Below are 23,110 nucleotides of genomic sequence, written 5' to 3' on the forward strand. Positions count from 1 at the left end.
TATACTTTCCGAATGGCACGGTTCAAGAGAAGCACGAGGACTGTGTTGAGAGCCGCATGTTGGAGCGGGTCCTTCACTGCAGTTACTAACACCTCCCGAAAGGGGGGTGGTTTTAACTGGAACTGAAGGCTGTAACCAGCCTGCATAGTCTTGAGCACCCAACTGTCGTTGGTGCTGATTTGCCAGTAGAGTAACTGGTGGGGGGAGAAGGGGGTTGAAAGCTGCTGCGGCCATTCATGGATGCTGAGCCTTAGGTTGCTCAGGGGGTGCAGCCACGGGACCCTTGGGTTGCTGGCGATTGCTGCCCCCCCTAGGGCGCCAGTTGCCCCTTCTGGCAGGTCGACCGCGCTGTGGAGCAGGTGCTGCCAGGCGTGCCATTGGAGCGCGAGCGGGCCTCGGCGGAGGCTGTCGCCCCTACTGGCGAGGACCCCTTGTGGGCAGAGCGGGTTTCTGTGGGAGCAGCTATGCATATTGTTTTGACGCTTCCCTGGTTTTTAGATTTCTCTGGAGCATCTCCTCCACTGCAGGACCAAAAGTAAGGCCCGGAGTGATAGGGGCGTCCAGGAGAGAGGACTTGTCCTGCTCCTTGACTCTAGCCTGGGAAAGCCACAGCTGTCGCCTGGTGACTACCAGTGCCGAGAGGCATCGGCCCTGTGCTCTGGCAATGAGTTGGGCCAGCCTGGTGACTGCCTTGGAGACTTGGTTTAGCGCCCGTCTCTGAGCCGCCATAATTATATCAGGGAGCTCCTTTATAAGGGTCATCTGATACATAGAGAGCATACTCAAAACATCTGAAAGCCTAGCTGCTTGAGAGCAAGCTGCATAAGCTTTTTTGAGATGTGTCTCTGTTGTCCTACATTGTCTATTTGGATATTGTACTGTAGGTCCTTGGCCTGCCCAATGCCCGGAGTCTGTACGAGGGCCGCAATGGCAGAGTCCACTGGGGGGAAGGCTACCAAGCCGGCGCCTTCTGCTCCCTGCATGGAAGAGAAAACCCGAGTTTTGGCAAACGTACCAGGTGCTGAAGCTGGATTGGATCAGGAAGTCCGGGTGTTGGAAAACATGGATCGAGAATTGATTAGGAGTTTGCTACGCATGTGGACTGGCAGAGCTATACTGGTGTTCTTTTCTGAAAAGAGACCAATATGGCAGATAGCAGACTGTTTGGTTCAAATTGCATGTACTGCTAACCATTGATAGAGACGTTGCGTCTACAACCTTTTTGCCCAACATTGACTGCAAGCTAACAAGATAACAATGCTGTGAACTACAATTAGCACAGGCTCTAAAGACTTCAGAGAGATCAAAAGAGATAATGCCATTGGGATCAAAAGAAATCTCAAGAAGATAACAAAAGGCAGATGTATGGACCTTTTGTCTCCAGGAGTTGTCAGAGGTTGTCACACTAGCCTACACACACAGACACACACACTCACACAATAAATTAAATTACCTTTGCAATTGGTTAAGTGTCAGAGAAAGGGGAGGTAGACCATCTATACAGAAGGGTATTTAATGTCATGCAAACATTGTAATGATGAGTATTCTGTTTGTCCTGTACCTGGGACCAGGCTCCCTGCAAATTTCAATAAACCTGGCAACTGATTGAAGAAAAGGACTCTGTGCATTTTCTTGAATCTACTTAATCACCATCATTTTTTGTAAGTTACTTCACCGGGAAAGGTGGCAGTGTCTTGTTACACAATGGCGTAGCTGAGGGGAACCAGGAGCACTGGGGCTCTTTGTCCCTGGGCCATTCCAGCCCTAGGAATTGAGCCGCTCTCTCAACTAGAGCCTCAAACACAGGCCCTGAAGTTGTCTCTGGTTCCTGGTGCAGCTCGTCCAGCGAGTTGCATGAACGTCTCTCCTGTACGAGTTCCTCATCACCAGAAGCCTGCAGAGATAGGATGTCCTCCTCGTAGTCTGAGATGAACTCAAGCTTAGGCTCAGGATCAGGGGCCGAGCTGGGCGGCCGGGCGCAACTGTGGCGACAGAGGTCGACAACATGCTCAACATGAGTGACTGTTGCCCCATTATCTCCTCCATAAAGCGACTATTTGAAAAAAAAAAAAAAAACTGAGAATAGTTAGCAGTATGTGTGTAAAGCAAGTACTTTAAATGTATTGAAAGCAATACAGATGCTTCATATTTTGTAATTACGTACTGTTTCTAAGTACATTTAAATAAATAAAATGTGTAAATAAAGCAGAAGGAACAAAGCTTGCAGTCCCATTTGACAGACTTAAAAGGTATCTTTTTTGCAACTATTGATGATGGTATTATAAGGACAATTTCATTAAGATTGTTTTTATTCCACCTGTGTGCTTGTAAGTTTTTTCATTCTTGCTAGAATCTTGCTCTTTTTTAAAGTCTGTAGCTTCCTTGTATTGCAGACCATATCATCAGAGAAAAAAAAGACATAACTTGTTATTTTTTTCTTTTTATTCAGTTAAAAAACAAGTAAATGAAAAATAACCGCTACTATCGTGATAATCGGTATAATGTAAAAGAGTGGGCTCGCAACTATTCATATCTTTGAAATTTACTATCGTTTCATCCCTCAGATTTGCTTGTTTTGCAATAAATAGCTAGAATGATTAAATCATAAGGAGATCAGAATAATTAGACAATTAAATACTCAAAATCACAAAAAAAAAAAAAAAAAAAACATTTAAAACCTCTTCAGGACCTGATATCATCGGTTACCAGCTATAAAAATGACCCAAAAAAGTATCTGTTTGCTGCTGTCATCTGGTTTTAAAGCACTATGTAAATTGTGCTTGTCCATGCAATATATTACTGTTCCTAATGTTACTTTCAGTTCTCTAGCAATTCATGAAGTTAAGACTTTCCTTCCCTTCCTATTATTAGGAAGGGCAACGGTCTGTCGGGGGGGGGGGGTGGGGGGGGGGGGGGGGGGGGGGGGGGGGTGTCCAGAAGTGAAGCTTTCACATTGAAAAAAAGAGGTTGCTTGTGGTCCTTTTACTGTCAGATCTCGCAGACAAGAAAAGCAATGCAAATGAATCGAACGAAAAGCAGCCACTAATGCATCATTGACTGACAAGTGACAATGACACTAAAGCGCACAGATGTAGTGTGACATTAATGGAGAAATGTGCCTGTGGTCATACACATGGGAACAAGACCCACCTGCCTGCTTCCAACCTGGGCATGGAAAAAAAAAATCATACATCAGGCAAGATTAATTAGCTGCCTGGTTTTACTCTGTTGCGATGACACGACAGCACATTTCCATAATGTGAGGAAACATTCATGTCCGTCCCAAATTAGGACGACACTGAGGGACGGTTTATTTTATTGTGGTTGCTAGCTGCACTGTGCTTGTCAGTATGACTTTGTTCTATTTAAGTGGTTTGCTTTTTATAATTTTATTATTTGAAACAATGAAAGCCCTGAGAGCATCAATTAGTAATAGTTTTTTTTTAATGCTTACATTTCGCCTACAACAAATGCAATCTCTATAAACACAATGCATTCAGGATGTTTATGTCTGTTAGCTGACGCTTTCAGACTGTGACAACATCAAACTTTGCTCCCCTTTTATCCTTTCCCTCATCGCCTTTTTGATAATGCATTGCTTGTTATCTGTGCTTGTTCTCCGCAGTGCTTGGACCTTCGCTCACTCATCAACTAAAGAACCATTTCCTTTTAGCATATTTTTTACAGGATCAATTCTAATGCCTAATTATTATCCACACTACTTGCCCAATCAACTTTTAGCTGGAAAAACAGCATTTTAGTCAAATATAAATGTGCATATTAAATCAATTAACACATTATTGAAAAGTGTGTGCCATGTCCACTTAATGCCTTCATTTAAACTGACCTAAAATGCTTTTCTTCCCTCACTTTAAAGTCAACTGCTGGAAAGGTGGTGTGTTTTTCTGTAAACTTCGACTAACATTCACTGTAAAAGTATTTCTATGGTAAGTTGAGTTGGTTTTAAAATGTACATGTATGTTTTTTGTTTGTTTGTTTGTGTTTAAAGCCATTGTCGATTTTACTATCAATAACCGAGACATGTTGTGTGTTTCATCTGTGAATCTGTTAGTTGGAAACAGAGTCTAAGGGAGCAACAGGATGCTTGCCAACTTCATATTTCCCCAGGACAATATGATTTCCCAAGTTGCAAGGCCACTCAAACAGGTGTTAAGGCAACATAAGACTGCAGCTGTATAAATGGTTTGCATCGCACTGCAGTTTGTTTACTATTTCATCTTTTTTTATTATTTTTTTTTTATTAATATGTCACTTATGTTTATCCCTGTAGCAGGGTGATTGCCCTGCACAATGGGGAATTGTTGTTGGTGTAATTTGTATGTGGGTATGGGTTTATCGTGTGTCTTTTTGGAGCTGATTTGTGTGATTAAAGTATTACAGATGGGCGCTCGATTGAGACTTGCTGCCTGCTAGGCTTGGTTGAGGGGCAGGGTAGCAAATGATTGGCTGTGCTGGTCCTCAATCAGCAGGTGGGCAGGTCTTGACAGAGTGTCTGTCAGTTTAAAAACATCTGGAGGAGATGGCTCCGGGTGACTGCAACGCCAGGCTACACTGCAGCGTATACCCAGGAGGAGAGCGTCCGCTCTGCAGGAACAACAGCTACGCAACCCTGAAACTGTAAGCGGTGCTTGTGAAGGCAATGCCCCCAGCCAAGGCCGTATGAAGCAGCAGGAATCGTCATATGGATACCGGCTCACAAGTAGGTTAGTTTAGGGGATAGTGATCCTGTGTAATCTATAGCGAGGGTTAAGTAGTGCAGCCGGTTCCTGCAGCAGGACGCCTCGTTTATAAGGCCAGCACTTGCCCTGTGTGGCACTTTTTATTTGTAGTTTTTGTACTGCGTTTTATTTTTGTACAGCTTGCTGTATGTGTCCTCTGTGCGTTACCTTCATTGGTTATGTCACATGACCACCCTCATTTACTTTCTGTTTGTGTGAATAAATCCTGTGCACCTCTGCTGGCGTTTCAACTCCACCTCCATTGTCTCTCTGTCATGCTTAAGCAGCATCTACCCATACACATGACAAGAGCACCCTGTCACAGTCCCCTATAGGGCATAAAGGTTAATTTAGTGTAGCACTGTACATAGTTGAAGTATTTTACAATAATCACATCAACACTTCAAGTAGCTATTATCTGAAATTTCCTTATACTTAATGCATTAGCAAGAATCAATTCCAGTTTGTGTTTGACCTAATCACTTTATACATAATATCCTGTTGCTACAGATGTAAAAGAAATAGAAAAACAGACACTTTTAGATATATCTAATTCCTAACTTCCAGTTCTGAGGAGTGATCTATCGTTATTGACTTGCTTTTATTACAAGCCATAGATGCACTTTAAATTAGACCACTTGAATTTCAGTCTCCACCGAATCAAACACAAGAGCTGTCACCTGTCAAATTTTGTACTTCAGGAACTCCTGCTAGGTTGCTTGCCTTATAACACCAAGCTCTGATTATAATAATATAGCCCATTGTGAGAGCGCTCATAAATACACAGGTTAATGCTTTGCAACTACTCCGGTCACTCACTGTACCTTTTTTTTTTTTGTTCCTGCAGGCTAAAGGACGTGGATTTTAAAAAAAGAAAAAAAAAAAAAAAAAAAAAAGAGTTTGTGTAGGATGAAGTTATATGAGGGATAACAAAGGCTCAATCACTGCAGGATGTATTTCACACACACAAACACGCACAGAGGACCTCAAGTCAGGTACTGAAACTGCCTTGGAAAGCAAGACGTTTTTCAACACAAACATTACAATTCAACTTAGCAATTTCTACGATGCAGAGCTTAATATTTGCATAGCTATTGTTCGGATAAACCTTATCTGCAACCCAAAACGATGAACAGTTTAAAGCGAAGAGACTTAATTTTCAAGCGTAGGAGAACATTAAAGGGTGCTTGGATCCTTTTGAAATCAGGACTAGAACTGAAATTCCCAAATTTTATTCAGTTATACTTTACTTTGGAACATATCGATCAACAGGGAATTTCTTTATAAATTACATTTGGAGAATTTAGCTCAGTGAAATGCATCAAACCTGTTAAAATAGTCATTATCAGCAAGGACTAATTTGCTTCTCACCTGGGTACCAGAGTGTACTCTTTGACCAGATTAGTTACCAGCTCACTCAACTATGCTGAATTGACTGTATTTACTTTGAATGTGTAATGTAGAATTTAATATAGTTCAATATAGAAAAACGGGCAGTATAATAGAGATTTGTGTATTCAATTTCACACCAATATGTTAGCACTTATTTAATTAACAATACATTTGAAAGGTGTACATTATATTTAAATAACCATAGGTTCTTTTAAACCTATTTATAATTTATGGTTGACAAGGAAAGAAAACTATTTACATTATGTTTTAAGCAGTTTATTTGTTTGCATTAAATGTACGGCAACATGTTTGTTTAGTGCTTGTGTTTTCTGTGTGATCTTTCTCATATACGATGCTGCCACCATCAGGGCCCCTACCGTAAACAACATATAGAAGCACAGGTTAAAAACATGGTAACTTTACAGACAGTTAAAGAAACAGTTTAATTGTGCAAATCTGTCCTGTTTACTGTCTTGAATTGCGCAGAAAATATCAGTTATGAAAGTTATGAACAAAAACATGCCTCTCTAAAAAAGCAACATGACCCAAGTTTTAGAAACATTAATTAACTTCGTGCAGGCAGCCTTATTTACCCTTACTGCAACTAGCTCCTTATTCAGTTTAAAACTTGAATGGCTGACTGGAAAATATTTATGTATTATGTAAAAGCTTGTAAACACCCAAATATTGTGTCATTTTGCATGAATAAAAAGTGTAATCTATTATTATTATTATTATTATTATTTATTATTATAAAACTAAATTAATATAGTACTGACTGTAGTAATTACTGCCACCAACAGTGTGTTGGTTTGCAATGTGTGTGTAACCCAAGGCAAAATATGTAGTATGCATGTTCATATTTTATAATTAATATATAATGCATTTCTTCAGATAAAATCCATTGGACAATATATATTTTAAATGGTTAAAGTGTATCTATACATTCGATAAACAGACTACACTGTAAAAAATAAATACTGTATTTTTACAGTAAATTTAACTTAATATTGACATGTTTTTTTCAGTGTTTTTTAAATTACGGTACAAGTTGTTCAATACTAATGAAATACTTAAAAAAAAAATGCTGTACCTTTAGTAATACAGAAATATAGACTACAATTGATCTTCAAATAGTTTGTTAAGTCAATGTACTGTAAAATTAAGGTACTTTTTAATGTACTCCAAATTCCGGGTTTTAAATGTAAACAAAAATATATAGCTATTAGGAGCAATTATAAGACTAGATATGGTGTATAGGCAAAATTTAAGTGAATATTTCTTTTGTAAAACAGCATTAAGTTGTTTGGTTCAAGTTTTATCAAATTCACCTGTGTTATTTAAAAAAAACGGTGATTAGACGTCCATTACGCATCAAATACATGTAAGCCTACATTTAAAATGTGTCAATATATACCAAATTTTTTTTTTTTTTTTACAAATTAAATAGCTGCGCTTCTTTTTTCAAGTTTGATTAGATGAATCCATCAAGGTAAAGCGACGCACAGATTTGCCATTGTGATAGTAAAGCATTCTACTCATTGTGTAACAAAAGGCTGTGGCAAGAACGACGGGAATTCAGATCAAGACCTCAGTGCACTCATAGAAATGCTGTTATTAGCAAAGGCAGAGACATTAAAGCACCTTGTAGCTTTTACTAAAACGTGTGCAGCAGAACATATAATCCAATGTTTTGAACAGACCATTCCATACTAATAATAAATAAATAATAACATATGTTATTGTTATTATTATTATTATTATTATTATTATTATTATTATTATATTATAAAGTACTGTACTATAGAAACATCAATTTACGAATGTATTAAAAAGTGCCAGACATTCCTTGCGTCATCGCAACAGAGTAAAACCAGGCAGCTAATTAATCTTGCCATCTTGTACTGGTAATGCTAACTGGCAAACTTTTTATTACAACAATCAAACCTAAAGTCGGTTAAGAAATGTTTATTATTTCCAAAGCATGTAAGATCCAAACCCAAGCCTTAACAACTGTAAGCAATACAATCACAATAAATTAGCATTCAGCACTTCATCCTTAGTCAGCTCATACTGTTTTAAATATGTATTTCGCATTTAGCGTTCTCTGTGTGTACAAAGCCAAGGCGATTGAATCTGCACCCGTTCAGATTACAAGTTGCAATCAGTGCTGTGGTATGTGACAGCCTAATAAAGCAGATTTCCGTTACGTTCTTTTAAACGGTCAAGTTAAACGTTGTACAGTATTACCAAAAATGTAGAAAGCACTTTGGGACAGTTTATTTAACGCAGGAACTTAAAATAGTCTCCTGCCTATACCGTTAAGTTAGAAATCACCCGACTCTCCGGGTAAAGCGCTGACTAAACATAAAAGTAGCATTCAACAACTAATTATTTATTTTCAAAAATGAGTTTGATTTTCTCTTTGCAGTACCAGATCACTGCTTTAACCCAAAAAATGTAACCTACGTAAAGCTGAAACGCTCAAAATATCTAATCGGCTACTAATTCGAGAATGTGGGATCACCGTCAACTTTGTCTTCTTTTCCAGCTGGCGTTCATGTAAATTAAGACTGTGTCGTGGAAAATACTGCTTCAATCCAAGTTCCAATATTTTCTTTTTAAATAAAGTTTGGGAAGTTGACAACAATAACGTAATTTAATCTGATTTGGGTCTCGTTTTATATCGAACGCAATGTGTCAACCGCCTAATGTCAAATATCGTAACTATTTTTGAGCAACCCCCCCCCCCCCCCCCCCCCCCCCCCCCCAAAAAAAAAAAAACATGCTTCTTGCAAACCCAGACAACCGAGTGACCTTAATTGAAATCCCTTAATTAGACTGGCGATCACCATCTAGCCATCTTTTCAAATAAAGTTTAGTAGTTGGGATGCCTTCTGATACACACACTGTCAAATCTGTCATTTTGCATCTACTACATGCAGGCTGAACCCAATATTGTAATGCTGTTTCGTAATATAGTAATTAACAACATATACAATAATATAAAACTTTATCTTACCTGTATATACTTGTCCTCTCACTGAGAGCAAAAGACTGACCGCAGCAACGAAATAAGTTATAACTCTATCCATTGCTGGCGTGTAAGAGTTGTTTATTCCCCCCCCCCCCTAGTCCCAGGGTAAGGTGAACGACAGTCTATTTCTCTTTGGGATTCTAAAAAAAAAAAAAAAAAAAAAAAAAATTCTCTTTGGGATACTAAAAAAAAAATCTCCCCCCCTCCCGTTGCAGTTGCTCGCCGTGTACACGAACTCTCTCTGTCTCTCTCACTACTTGTGTCTCTTTCTAGCACTCCACGCTGGTCTGACTTACTGGCTTGCCAGGGAGCTCCTACGTCACTGGGCTCTCAAAGAAAGCAAGAGACCAGCTCTCACCAGCAGAGGGGGTGTTGGGAGCTCAGCCAAACAGTAAAGTTTATGCCGGCTGAATGTAGTCGAAGTTTACGGTTATATCATATTGAAAGAAAGAAAAAATAACAAGGACAATGTTTATAACAGTTACAAGTGGTCTGTTAACCAAGCACACACATACACACATTTTAAATAGTTCTCACATATAGTACATTAAGGTAAATATATTAGACTATATGCTTAAATCAGTCAATGTATTATTCTTTTACTCGTCCAATTCTTTTACAATATTATTCTCTTGTTTTTTCGTCAAACACTTCGTTATAATTACACTAACCAATGATTAAACTAAGCAGAATTCCATTTAATTTTCACACATGTTCCGGAAAACCCAGAAAACAAAAAACAAAAGTTAAAATTGCTCCCGTTTACCTATACATAATATTATCTTCAAGCAGTAATTACTAAATCTTAAATTCTCTGATTGTATTGTGTTTTCAAATTATCCTGGAAACTTTATATTGACTCATGTTTATTATTATTATTATTATTATTATTATTATTATTATTATTATTATTATTATTATTATTATTATTATTATTATTTATATTTTAGTATTTTCAAAACAACATCCTTTTGTCTAACTTTAGGCATTTTTTTCCTTTAAAAAACAAATGTAAAAGTGGTGTGATTGCAGTGGCCAGATGTGTGAGATGGGGCTAAAAAATAGTGGAATTTCCTGCTATGTTATCAGGACCTCAGCAGTTGGAAAACTGTCAACAGAAATAAGGTCAACTAGCAGATTTCAAAGAATACAGAACATGGTTGTTGCCTTAAACAAGGGCTTCTCAAAGTCAGGCCTGGGGACCCCCTGTGGCTGCTGGTTTTCATTCCAACCGAGCTCTCAATTACCTAACTAGACCCTTAATTGAACTGATACTTTGCTTAATTAGACCTTTTTACTTGTTTTCAGCTCTTGAACAGTTGAATATTTCAAGTTAGCTATAACATTTGATAAGTAACTTGAACTGCATTTGAGAGCTCGGCTGGAATGAAAACCAATACACACAGGGGTTCCCCAGGACGAGTTTGAGAAGCCCTGCATTAAAAAGAGCATGGAATCATGGCGGTCCATACAGCTATAGTACTTGCAAATGACATCACGATTTGTACATATGCACTTCAGAAACAATGGGAGTCAATGAATACGTGGCTTCCAGGAAGAGGCACCCTCTTACTCTTTCAGGATGTCCACAATTAAACCTAATTGTTGCAGAACATCCTTTGACTTTCATGCCCTACATTTTCTCACTGGAGAAGGCAATGTCTGTTTCCTTTCTAGTATGCACAGTAGTGATGATGGACCCAGTCAATCCAGAATGTTCTTGTTTTTAACCCCTCATGGGGGGCGGGGGGAGGGGCTTTGGGGGGCACATGTTTAGAATACATAAAATATGTTGCATGGACAAAAAACTAAAAAAAAAGGAGCATACTGTATATGGAATAAGGAGCACAAACGTCGTTGTAAATGGCCTACCCCTCACATTACTGATTAATTTGTAATCCATATAGCATTCCTGATATGTATTTTGTAATATCTGCTGCAAATCATTTTTCTGTCACAATGGTCAAGACAGTAAGTATAACAGACTTTTGATAGAGGGCTGACAGCATGCATTTAGTTGACATCTTTTTGAGTACCCAGGGCAATGAATATGACAGTCTCAAAAGTTAAACACCCTGAAGACTTGCCAAGTCTAGCAGTGTAGAATTCTGGTTGCCCATGGTGACTGTGCTCCGTATTGTTGTGATGGGTGTTTCAATTTTTTTTTTCTTTGGGTGAGAAAAAAGTTAAAATGCTTACCACATACAAAAACTGCACATCACCTTGTTCAGGTATTTGATTGGAACAAAAAGATGACAAGGCACAGGAACATAAAGGGCAAAATAAAAAAAATATCGAAAAGAGTGAGATATTAAAAAATAAAAATAAAATAGGATGGAGAATTGTGATGTAAAATAACATCCATTTCGTATGTACTAGGTACAGAGTGTACAAACTACTTGCCTTTCAATTCTATCATGCATTACTTCCAAGAACCTCTTTCATGTTCCAATAAAATAAAACATGCAGGTTTCTTACTCTGAGACATAGTTAGTGCAGTGAATAGTACATGGTATATGTGTTAAAATTTGTCCTTAATTTAGATTTCCAACATTCGTTCAAAAGAAGATAATTCAGTTATATCCAAACTAAAATTATTTAAATAGAAACTAATTATACTGAGATATTGTAGAATCTGAGCTTGTGTAATGATATACTTTTTGGTCTTTACCATAAAAAAGGCGTTTTCGTAAAACAAAACAGGAAGGCATTTTGCTGCAGTATCAGATTCAAGAAATAGACATGTTTCCTTTGGTGCTGAAGGGAACTAATTACCACCAAGCAGCTTCATCTTACTTTACTTGATAAGGTCTAATTGTGAATCCTGGGCACATAAAGTCGGTGTTCCGTCTAAAGATATTTATGATCTGAATTTATAGCTCAAAGTAAAATACAAAACATTACAATTCAACTAATTAGATATTATGTTATGGTCAAGCTGATCCTCAGTAAAAACTACTGTATTTGCAATGAACAGTATTAGAATGCTCCATTTTGTAAATGTTGTAACAGTACATTGCAGTGGTATGAAAGCAAATCATACAGACACGAACAAAGGCAATAAAAAAAGTTATGCTATCTTGACTTAGGGGTTGATTTGATAAACCGATACCCATTAATATAAGTCACAGCTATTATTTGCAGTACACACCCACTTGGATTGCATCAACCACTTATTTGTAGAGCTAAAGATAACCACAAATAGGTGGTCGATATAATCCAGAGTGATTTCCTAGTGCTGAGAAATGCTCTGAATACCTAGCTGCGATTTATAGGTAACACCATGTAACACAATTTTTGTTCCTGGGTAGTAAGTGTTATTTCCTAATTGCTTATGCCTCAAAAGTATAGAAAATGGCTATTATTCTCCACAAACTTTGCTTTTGTAACCAGGACAGTGATATTTCAAAATATCACTATTTCCAGTGGGAAAACGGGCAAATGTGTCTTTTCGTTCACATAAAGTCAGAAAAAAACAACATATGAATCCAAATTAACATGTATTTATACTAAAGTAATACAAAAATGACTACAAAAGATTTAGAAGTGAGTAGTTTTTCAAGATTTACGATTATACTGTATTTAATCTATATTCACCTATATAAGCACAATTCTAAGTCCGGTCTATGTCTGCATTTGTTTTGTTTCTGATTCGCCTTTGACCTGCTGAGCTATTTATAATAAATACGCGGAAATAACAACAACTTCCAGAATAACATCTCTGAAGAAATTACCACAATGGACTCTGATATATTATCAATCAAATCCGAGGATATACAGCCTGGGCAGCTATCTCCAAATATTAACATCGCTCCCAGGCTAGTATCATATCCTCTGCCATCACCACTTCATCCTACATCTCAGAGTTTCTAAGTCTAATCAACTATGGCAAGAGCAGTACATCGAACTATCGAAATCGACTCTCCCTTGTGCCCGTTTTCATTCATATCCAAATACCTCACCACCAGGGACTATACTCTCCCAAAAGACCCGCTATTCACGGACATATCCAGGACAATAATTACAAGACATTTGTTCTCCTCCCATCTATCGGCTCACCCTGCAAAAGCCGCCCTGCCACCTCAGTTCTATACACCACACACCTTCAGATAGGAGCAGCTACTTCATCAGCAAGCGTAGGAGTGAACCAGCACCTCATCGAGAGCCTGGGTCGCTGGTCTTCATCAGCAGTAGAGACTTATATCAGATCATGCCCCTCAGACATTGCAACAGCCCAGCAATCAATTGTTAGCTTACCCGGAATGGGGGTGCACTCTCTGCCAGGACCACAAGAGGTTTTCCTCCATTAAAAAGTTAAAGAAAATGTTTTTTTTTTTCTGCTCATCCAACTAACACTTTACTTTGTCTTGTTTCCAGCTTATATCCATGTGTGCAGCAAGCAGTCTTTCTCTTCATGGTGAGGTTTGCGAAACCCGAGGGTCTCGTCGTTTGGGGGGGCAGTGAGCTCACTCCCCCTGCCTCGGGTTCAGCTGCACAGCCCATATGCCTACACAACAGGAGGGGACCCCTGGCCACACATTGAACTTTCATAGCTTATGCGCTTTTTGCCCCTATGCGGGCCCTCTATCCTAATCATTCTCCTCTATCCAGCTATTTGTCTTGGCACTGGCCTCTAAACTGTCTCCTATTCACAGGTTCCTTCAGGGCACGTGACCCGGCACTGGACGCCGGCTCGACCTCAACCACGAGGTCACCACATGGTGCCGGTCCTGTCTAAATCTTTCTTATTCCAGGTCTGCGACCTTTCCGTCCCTGTGGGTAGCTGAGTCTCCCCAGACCACTAGAGCATGGTCCTCGGATACTGCATACCACTATGTAATTTTCCATATACTTCACGAGAAACTGACAACATTTAAAAATGTGACATTCTGAAATCCAACTGTACTACTATTATGAAATACTGCACTACTCATATAGCAAGTTTCACAGCCCATGAATTACACCTCTAAAGGCTGCTCACCTCCACAAGATTCCATTACCTTAGGGTAGCAAATGAACCAAAACCTGCCAATGTAGAGATTGGAAAATATTATTTTTTTATTAGATCCGGTGCCAATACAAGTGCTGTAGCATCTTGAACTAATTGAAGCCTGTTTGTCATTAAGCCTGGTAGTCCAACAAAAACTGTTTTTACAAATAACTAATCCTCAAGTTCTCGTTTTTACTACAGTACATACACATATCAAGCGTGAAAATGTGACGCTGTGGCACTAGTAGACATAAAAAAAGTCTTTTCTGTGATGAAATGAGTGAAGAATGATTTTAGATCTTGCTATAAAGCAGGTAAGCATGATTACAAATATGGGTGTAATTAAATACGGGGTACATTTTGTTTAAAATATTGACCGTAGCACAAAACACTAAACACTCTTTAAAGAGCAGGTGGGGGGTTGGGGCGGGGTTTGATAATTTAGCAGCAGTAGTCTCTTTCAAAACAGAAAAAAATACAAGTTCTCTAGTTTTTATAATTGTAGTGGTACCGTACAGCAGACATTTCTAATTTTCATTCAAGCCGTATTTTAAACCTTCATTGGTGCTACATTTGAAACACTTTGGTGGCCTTGAGGCTACTGAAGGGCCACTGTGAGTTTCTCTGAGGAGTTTATTACATATCGTAATAGTCATCAATCAGACGTCTGTAAAACTTAACATCTGTAATTTGAAATCTTCAAGAATAAAATAAATCAAGAGAGTATTTTGAAAAAGTAAACTTTTTGAAATATGCAGACTGGACCTTTGACAAAAAGAAATGAAAAATGTAATAGCATTACTTTACTTCTCGTGGTTGTTTTTAATTTGACTGCATTCAATCTAAGTGCTGCTTAATTGGAAGGTATTAAAATCAAATGTTATATATAAGCAATGGTTTTTTTTTTTTTTTGTTATTATTTTTTTTTAAATAAATTTAGTCGTTGCCAATTAGTTTTGTTATTTTATCCCAATTTGAAATGCCCAATTATTATTTAGGCTCAGCTCACTGCTACCGCCCCTGCGCTGACTCAGGAGCGGCGAAGACGAAGATGTGCCATCAGCTGCCCGCTTCTTTACACACTGCGGATTCTCCATGCAGCCACCCAGGAGCTACAGTGTCGGAGGACAACCCAGCTCCCGGGCAGCTAACAGGCAAGCCCGCAGGCGCCCGGCCAGACTACAGGGATCTCTGGTGACCCGAGGACACTGTATACACAGTGTGGTATACAGTGTGAGTTATTGATCTCTGGTAAGGATTCCACAGAGTGGCGGGAGCACAAGTGGACAACATCTCTCAAACTCCTGGCTGTAAATAAGCAATAAGCTTGGTGCTGAGATCAGAGAACAGCCTAACCTTCTGTTCTCCTGAGCTGTTGTGGTGAGGGAATATATTTGGACATTCTTAATTGTTGAGAAAAACAGGGATACAATAACTGGGCACTCTAAATTTAAAAAAAAGAAAGAAAAATAGAGTACAGTAGGTCAGTTTACCTGAAGTGTTCCATACAGGTGCAAAGGTGAGGTTGCTCTCTGGATAATGGGAATAGTAAATCCATTTTAATTTCCGAGGTACAACAAAATGCTAGCCTGTTAATCTTTTAGAGCCTTTTAACTCAATAATACAAAAAACGCTTAAAAGACTAATCCGAAGCGTATGCAAAAGTTATTCAGATCCAGTTCTAATGGACAGGGTCAATAAATATTTTTTTATTGATTACAAGTAAAAAATGCACTTCATTTGCTTGTTAAGAGAACCAGTGCTTTACTAAAAATGTTGTTAAAATTGAGGAGTTCGACCCACACTTTGCAATACAGGAGGCTGATGAACACACACCAGAGGAGCAGTTGACGGAGGCAGAGGCCCACTCTCTCTCCCTATGGCAGTGACGGACATGTAATTAGATTCAGTCCAGTACAGTCCTTCTAAAGTCACAGTCATGTCTCTCTGTGCTGTGCTGCCTTTCCATTTATCTGCTCCACAGCTCCACCTATAGAGTGACACCCCCATCTTGACCTGCTGTTAATCACACACCTCTTCACTTTCTATCGATGCACCCCAAACCAGCACACTAACAGAATGTAAATGTAGTGTTTGGACTGCATGGAAACATTTAGGTTACTTACCTCACTTTTAAACCTTCTGAAATGAGTTTGCAGAACTGCAACAATTGTAAACGGTTCTTTTCATTCACTGTAGATTATCACAGTTATAATTCAAAATCCATTTAATCCTCTCATCTCTGGATTTTACAGTAGCCACCTGCCATCTACTGCTATATTAGTACACATATTATACATACAAAAAAACAACACAGAGCAGGAAACAATGCAAACTTGTTCTAGCTGTATTTTGGGCTGGAAACGTTTGGAGGCATTGCTGAATTTCTGACTCATTCTTCAAAAGTACCTACATGCCTTTAAAGACAATACCACATTCAAAGGATATCCTTCCTCTGTTGAAATTTGTTGTTGATTAAAGCTCTGATTTGTATCTGTAATAGCAATTTCCATATATGGAAAGATAAGCTAACTAACTAAAACACGTAATAGGACATATTCGCAAAGCATTTACCACCATGCTAAATTTGCTTGTTTTTTCTTGAAGTCAAAAGCAAATTACTAGGGTGAATGCTGGAGCTTCTAATTTAACTTACTGTGATACTTTATGACATTAACATTTTATTTTATTTTTAGAAAAAAAAAATGGTGAAGGTGGTCAATTAATTAGTAACACTAATTTTTGGGATTTTTGTATTTATTTACTAATATAGACATATTAAATAGTCTCCCTCCTTTTAGGACTCCAAGTTATTATTAATATTATTGCTCTCCAAACACGTAGAGTTGTAAACTACAAAATGTGTTGGCAGGTGGTGTGCAGTCTGTTCCCATCCCAATGTTTATATTCCAACAGCTTTCCTCTTTGTTACTTTGAGGCAGTCTCTGGTTCAACTCATGGCTCTGTTAGTGTGGATTTAAGCAGCCAAGAATGCGTCAAGTCATTGCAACACATATTTTGTTTGAAAATTCTTTATTCAGGAAAGCCACATGAGCTAATTTGGCTTGTTTTCATAGACGTCCTGGCAAGAGCAATACATTTACAGTTTTCCACAAACACAAAAACAGAAGACACCATAAATACAATCAATCAGTAATAAATAAATAAACAAATATAAAACACAGAGCAGTTCAACGAGCAGTTCAGTAAAATCATACAGTACACATACAGGGCTCGGATAAATACTGGTACAACAGTTTTTTTTTTAATTACTATGTGAGGTCTCTGATCTAAACGTAACTGGCAAGTGGTTCCAGTCAAAGACTGCAGCAAAAGCAAACAATGTTCTACCCTCTTCACTGTAGGTGTTCCAAAATATTTCGTACCACTGACATTGTGCAAACTGTACCTACTAGAGAATGCCTGAAAAAAACTGTTTAAATAAAAACAGGCAGTGCATTTTGTGCCCCTTTAAGGAGAGTCAGGTACCAATGATAGTCCTTTCTGTTTGCAGGTATCAGTAAATTTAACCTGGAGTATAAGCGGCAATGATGATCTAGTGGGGTACACTGGAGTACAAACTTACAGATCCAGTTAAACATTGAATCCATCTTTTTCAATGACTCCTTGTTAACTGTGCTATAGATGACATCATTGTAATCTAAAAGAGGGAATAGAAGTGGTTGGGCCAGTCTAAGCCTTGCTGTAAAGCTTAAACAGTGGTGCTGACCATACAATACACCTAGCTTCCTTCCAATTTTACAACATACTTCTTTGATATGTTTTTCAAATGTAAGAGTTGTGTCAATATAGACCCCTAGACATTTAAAGGTGTCAACTCTCTCCAGTAGCGTAGTCTTACGTGTGGTAATGGAAAAATGTGCGCTATTGTTTTGTATTCATTTCTCTGCGCCAAATTTGTCTTTTTTCATTTAACATCAGACTGTTATCATCCAACCAAGTTCCAGAAAATTGCTCTGTAGTATCTTAGTTAAATCACTGATATTATCAGATCTGTAGTACACCACCATATCATCCGCATACATATCATCCAGCGACAGCGAGTGGGAGAAGTACAGGCGTGGAAAAGTACAGAGCAGTTTAGAAGCAGTAAGGAGAAATTGCATCTTCAATTGCTTTAATCAGAAAACACAGGACATTGGGGAAACACAGCAGCAGCTCAAAGTCAAACAGCTGCGTGTGTTTTTCTGATAACAAACAAGCTGAAACTTGGAGCAGCTGATTCAAATTCAGTGCCGTTCTGAGACACGGGCGAGGGGAGGAGCCAACAGCACAGCAGAACAACGCAGTTAAACGAGGCAGTCTTCCCAGCAACAGCGAGTGGAAGCGACAGCGAGTGGGAAAAGTACAGGCGTGGAAAAGTACAGAGCAGTTTAGAAGCAGTTTGAAATCAGGTTGACCGCTGCAGAAGAAACTAAACTTCAAAAAACCCTCAACATGGTCTTCAAGCCAGTAATCTGTGACACCTGCTTGATGTGGGAAATCCGAGAAAACCCAACGGAGCTAAACCAAGTGTGCGTAAAGTGCCGCGCAATCCAGGATTTGCATAAACTAGTAAGTATGCTAGAAATGGAGCTGGAAGAAGTGAGACAGCAACAGGATCTTGAGGAACTGGCACACCCACAATTCATGGAAGTCTGCATCACCCCTAACAGACTGAAAGCCACCAGGGAGATAGAAGGTCAGAACAGTTGGGTTCAGGTAGGCAGAAGCAGGGAAAAAAAGAAACTTCGTCAAACACAACCACCAGAAATCAAAACAACCAATTAATTTGAGTCACTTCAGAATTTTGATGAGCAGAACAAACAACAAGAGAACGAAAGAAACAACATCCAGGACCCTATTGACAGTGGTGACCAGACAGCAAAAAGAAGGGAGGTCATGATTGTTGGGGACTCCATATTGAGAAACACAGCAAGTTCAATTCGCAGTTTGGACCCCCTTACTACAACAGTGTGCTGCCTTCCGGGAGCCTCGGTCAAGCACATCACTGAGAACGTGGACAGGCTCCTAGAACGAACAGGAGACGACCCGGTAGTAGTCGTCCACATCGGTACAAACAACATTGGAAGAGACAGACCAAAATCCCTGCAAAACAAATTCAGAGAGCTAGGAAGGAAATTAAAAGAGAAAACCAAAACTGTGGTATTTTCTGGTATACTACCAGCACCTTGCAAAGGACCATATGGACAGCTGGAAATAATTAATCTAAACGCATGGCTGAAGACGTGATGCACACGAGAAGGCTTCACCTATCTTGATCATTGGACCACATTCTACAACGAGGACTATCTGTATAGACGGGACGGACTGCACTTAAATAACAAGGGAACCAGTCTACTTGGAGAAAAAATCCTCGAGCAGGTTCAGAAGCATTTAAACTAGAAAGGAAGGGGGGAGAAATCAACAAAAAAACAGAAGGGAGACCACATCAAAACAAGAACAACAACTCAGGTAAGACAACCATTAAATGTATTTATCTAAATGCTAGAAGTATCAGAAACAAAATTCTAGAACTTGAAGCTACTGCACTAACAAGTAACTATGATGTGATAGGTGTTACAGAAACTTGGTTGTCTGAGAGTGATGGGGACGAATATAATATTTGTGGGTATACACTGTATAGGAAAGACAGGCAGGACAGAAGAGGAGGAGGGGTAGCGCTATACATAAGAAACAGTCTTGAAGCCCAGGTGTTAAACCTGGACAAAGAAAATAAAGCCGAATCAATATGGGTCAGAATAACGGACAAAAATTCAAAGGGCATAATAATAGGAGCATGCTATAGACCGCCAGATTCAGACGGTGAGCAAAATAATCTGTTATACAATGACATTAGAAATGCGTGTAGCAAAGGAGAAGCCATACTAATGGGGGATTTCAACTTCCCCCATATAAAATGGGAAAACCCGGTGGGTAGCACGAAGGATGAAATTGAAATGTTGGAAATGACAAATGACTGCTTCCTAACACAATTTGTCAAGGCACCGACTAGAGGGGAGGCATGCCTTGATTTAGTCTTTTCAAATAACGAAGACAGAATAACTAAAACAGAGGTCAGAGAACCACTGGCAAACTCAGACCACAACATGGTCTCATTTGAAGTGTTTTTTAAAACCCCAAAAGTAATGACTAAAGCTAAGGTTTACAATTTTAGAAAAGCAAACTATGAAGGTATGTAACAGAGACTAACAGAAGTACACTGGAGTAAAATAGAGAAAACACCCACAGAAGAAGGATGGTTGTTCTTCAAAAATGTAGTACTAGAGGCGCAAAACAATTACATCCCTAAAGTAGACAAATCTAAATGTAGAACTAAATTGCCAAAATGGTTTAATAGATCAATTAAAAAAAATATTCAGCAAAAAAAGGCACTTTACAGAGCATTAAAAAAGGACCAAAAAGGAAATACGCAGAAAAAGTACACGGAACTGCAAACGCAAGTCAAAAAGGAAGTTAGACAGGCCAAGAGAGAAACAGAAATGAACATTGCTAAGGGAGCTAAAACCAATTCCAAAATGTTTTTCCAATATTACAACAGCAAGAGAACATTCAAAGAGGAGATTAAATGTTTAAGAGATACAAATGGCAAAATTGTAGATGAAGAAAAAAAAATAGCAAATATATTAAATGATTACTTTTCACAAGTTTTTACAAAGGAAGATACTGACAACATGCCCCACATGTCATCCAGTTCCTATCCAGTTTTAAATAACTTTAGCATAACTGAGGTAGAAGCGTTAAAGGGACTAGGAGCTCTTAAAATAAACAAATCCCCTGGGCCAGATGAGATCCTCCCAGTAGTACTCAAAGAAATGAAAGAAGTAATTTACAAACCGCTAACCAAGATCATGCAGCAGTCTCTTGGCACAGGGGTGGGTGAAAATTGCAAACGTAATACCGATCCACAAAGAGGGAAACAAAACTGAACCAGGTAACTACAGACCAGTAAGCCTGACTTCTATTATATGCAAACTTATGGAAACTATAATAAGATCCAAAATGGAAAATTACCTATATGGTAACAGTATCCTGGGAGACAGTCAACATGGTTTTAGGAAAGGGAGATCGTGTCTAACTAACTTGCTTGATTTTTTTGAGGATGCAACATCGATAATGCATAATTGCAAAGCATATGACATGGTTTATTTAGATTTCCAGAAAGCTTTTGACAAAGTCCTGCACAAAAGATTAATTCTCAAACTGAACGCAGTTGGAATTCAAGGAAACACATGTACATGGATTAGGGAGTGGTTAACATGTAGAAAACAGAAAGTACTGATTAGAGGAAAACCTCAGAATGGAGAGTGGTAACCAGTGGTGTACCACAGGGATCAGTATTAGGTCCTCTGCTATTCCTAATCTACATTAATGATTTAGATTCTGGTATAGTAAGCAAACTTGTTAAATTTGCAGACGACACAAAAGTAGGAGGAGTGGCAAACACTGTTGCAGCAGCAAAGGTCATTCAAAATGATCTAGACAAGATTCAGAACTGGGCAGACACATGGCAAATGACATTTAATAGAGAAAAGTGTAAGGTACTGCACGCAGGAAATAAAAATGTACATTATAAATATCATATGGGAGATACTGAAATTGGAGAAGGAATCTATGAAAAAGACCTAGGAGTTTTTGTTGACTCAGAAATGTCTTCATCTAGACAATGTGGGGAAGCTATAAAAAAGGCTAACAAGGTGCTTGGATACATTGTGAAAAGTGTTGAATTTAAATCAAGGGAAGTAATGTTAAAACTGTACAATGCACTAGTAAGACCTCATCTTGAATATTGTGTGCAGTTCTGGTCACCTCGCTATAAAAAAGATACTGCTGCTCTAGAAAGAGTGCAAAGAAGAGCGACCAGAATTATTCCAGGCTTAAAAGGCATGTCATATGTAGACAGGCTAAAAGAATTGAATCTGTTCAGTCTTGAACAAAGAAGACTATGTGGCGACCTAATTCAAGCATTCAAAATTCTAAAAGGTATTGACAATGTCGACCCAAGGGACTTTTTTAGCCTGAAAAAAGAAACATGGACCAGGGGTCACAAATGAAGATTAGACAAAGGGGCATTCAGAACAGAAAATAGGAGGCACTTTTTTACACATAGAATTGTGAGGGTCTGGAATCAACTCCTCAGTAATGTTGTTGAAGCTGACACCCTGGGATCCTTCAAAAAGCTGCTTGATGAGATTCTGGGATCAATAAGCTACTAACAACCAAATGAGCAAGATGGGCTGAATGGCCTCCTCTCTCTCTTATGTTTCCCCCACTTACATTTGAAAGTCCGTCCGTCACCCCAGATTGGGTAGGGACATACGTCTCGATAATTATTTTTATCTGACCCCCATGTACAACGTACACCGGCAGCAATCGGCCAACTCCCCCCTTCCCCACACCCCCCTAAACTTTCGTTATGAACTTTTCTTACAGATTTTGGGTATGTTGTTAATAAAAATAGAAAATAAGAGAGGTTCAAGAATTGATCCTTGTGGGACTCCCAGGGATATAGGCATAAGGTTGGATTTCTTTTTTTCATATCCCTCTCTGGCTCTGGGGAGCAGCTTACCGTCTAGGGAAGGAGGAAGACCGAGACGGCCTCTGCGGCCGCCGATGAGTGAGGAGAGACCTAGATGCCCCGAGGGAATAAGGAGATACCGAGACCCTCCGCTATCACTACTAGGATTAATGATTTTGAGATTCTCCCTATCGTCATCAACTTGGTAGGACCGAACAGACGCTCCGTCTAGTAGGGGTGAAGACCGAGAGACCCTTTCTCGCTGCCGTTGATCCCCCTGATCCTCTCTCTCTCTCTGGCTCTGGGAGCGACGGCAGATCCTCATCCCTCTCTGGCTCTGGGAGCGACGGCAGCTCCTCCTCCCTCTATTGGGAGCGACGGCAGATCCTCCTCCCTCTCTGTCTCTGGGAGCG

The 23,110-nt window shown here is 39.1% G+C and overlaps 1 protein-coding gene across 9 annotated transcripts in view; it reads right to left on the bottom strand.

Annotated features, from left to right (window-relative positions):
- The window catches only part of LOC121313538 (receptor-type tyrosine-protein phosphatase mu-like), a 273,535-nt gene extending 264,118 nt beyond the window's left edge, over window positions 1-9,417 (bottom strand). For 4 of the 9 annotated variants that reach the window (XM_041246205.1, XM_041246206.1, XM_041246204.1 and 1 more), the window contains exon 1: window positions 9,154-9,417. In XM_041246205.1, the coding sequence (XP_041102139.1) occupies window positions 9,154-9,226 (73 nt within the window). In that variant the 5' untranslated portion in view covers window positions 9,227-9,417. The remainder of the gene's footprint in view (window positions 1-9,153) is intronic. The other 5 variants (XM_041246210.1, XM_041246209.1, XM_041246208.1 and 2 more) reach the window with 2 other exon arrangements.
- Window positions 9,418-23,110: the final 13,693 nt, after the last annotated feature.

Source organism: Polyodon spathula, chromosome 3 (assembly GCF_017654505.1).
Source record: "Polyodon spathula isolate WHYD16114869_AA chromosome 3, ASM1765450v1, whole genome shotgun sequence".
Lineage (NCBI taxonomy): Eukaryota > Metazoa > Chordata > Actinopteri > Acipenseriformes > Polyodontidae > Polyodon > Polyodon spathula.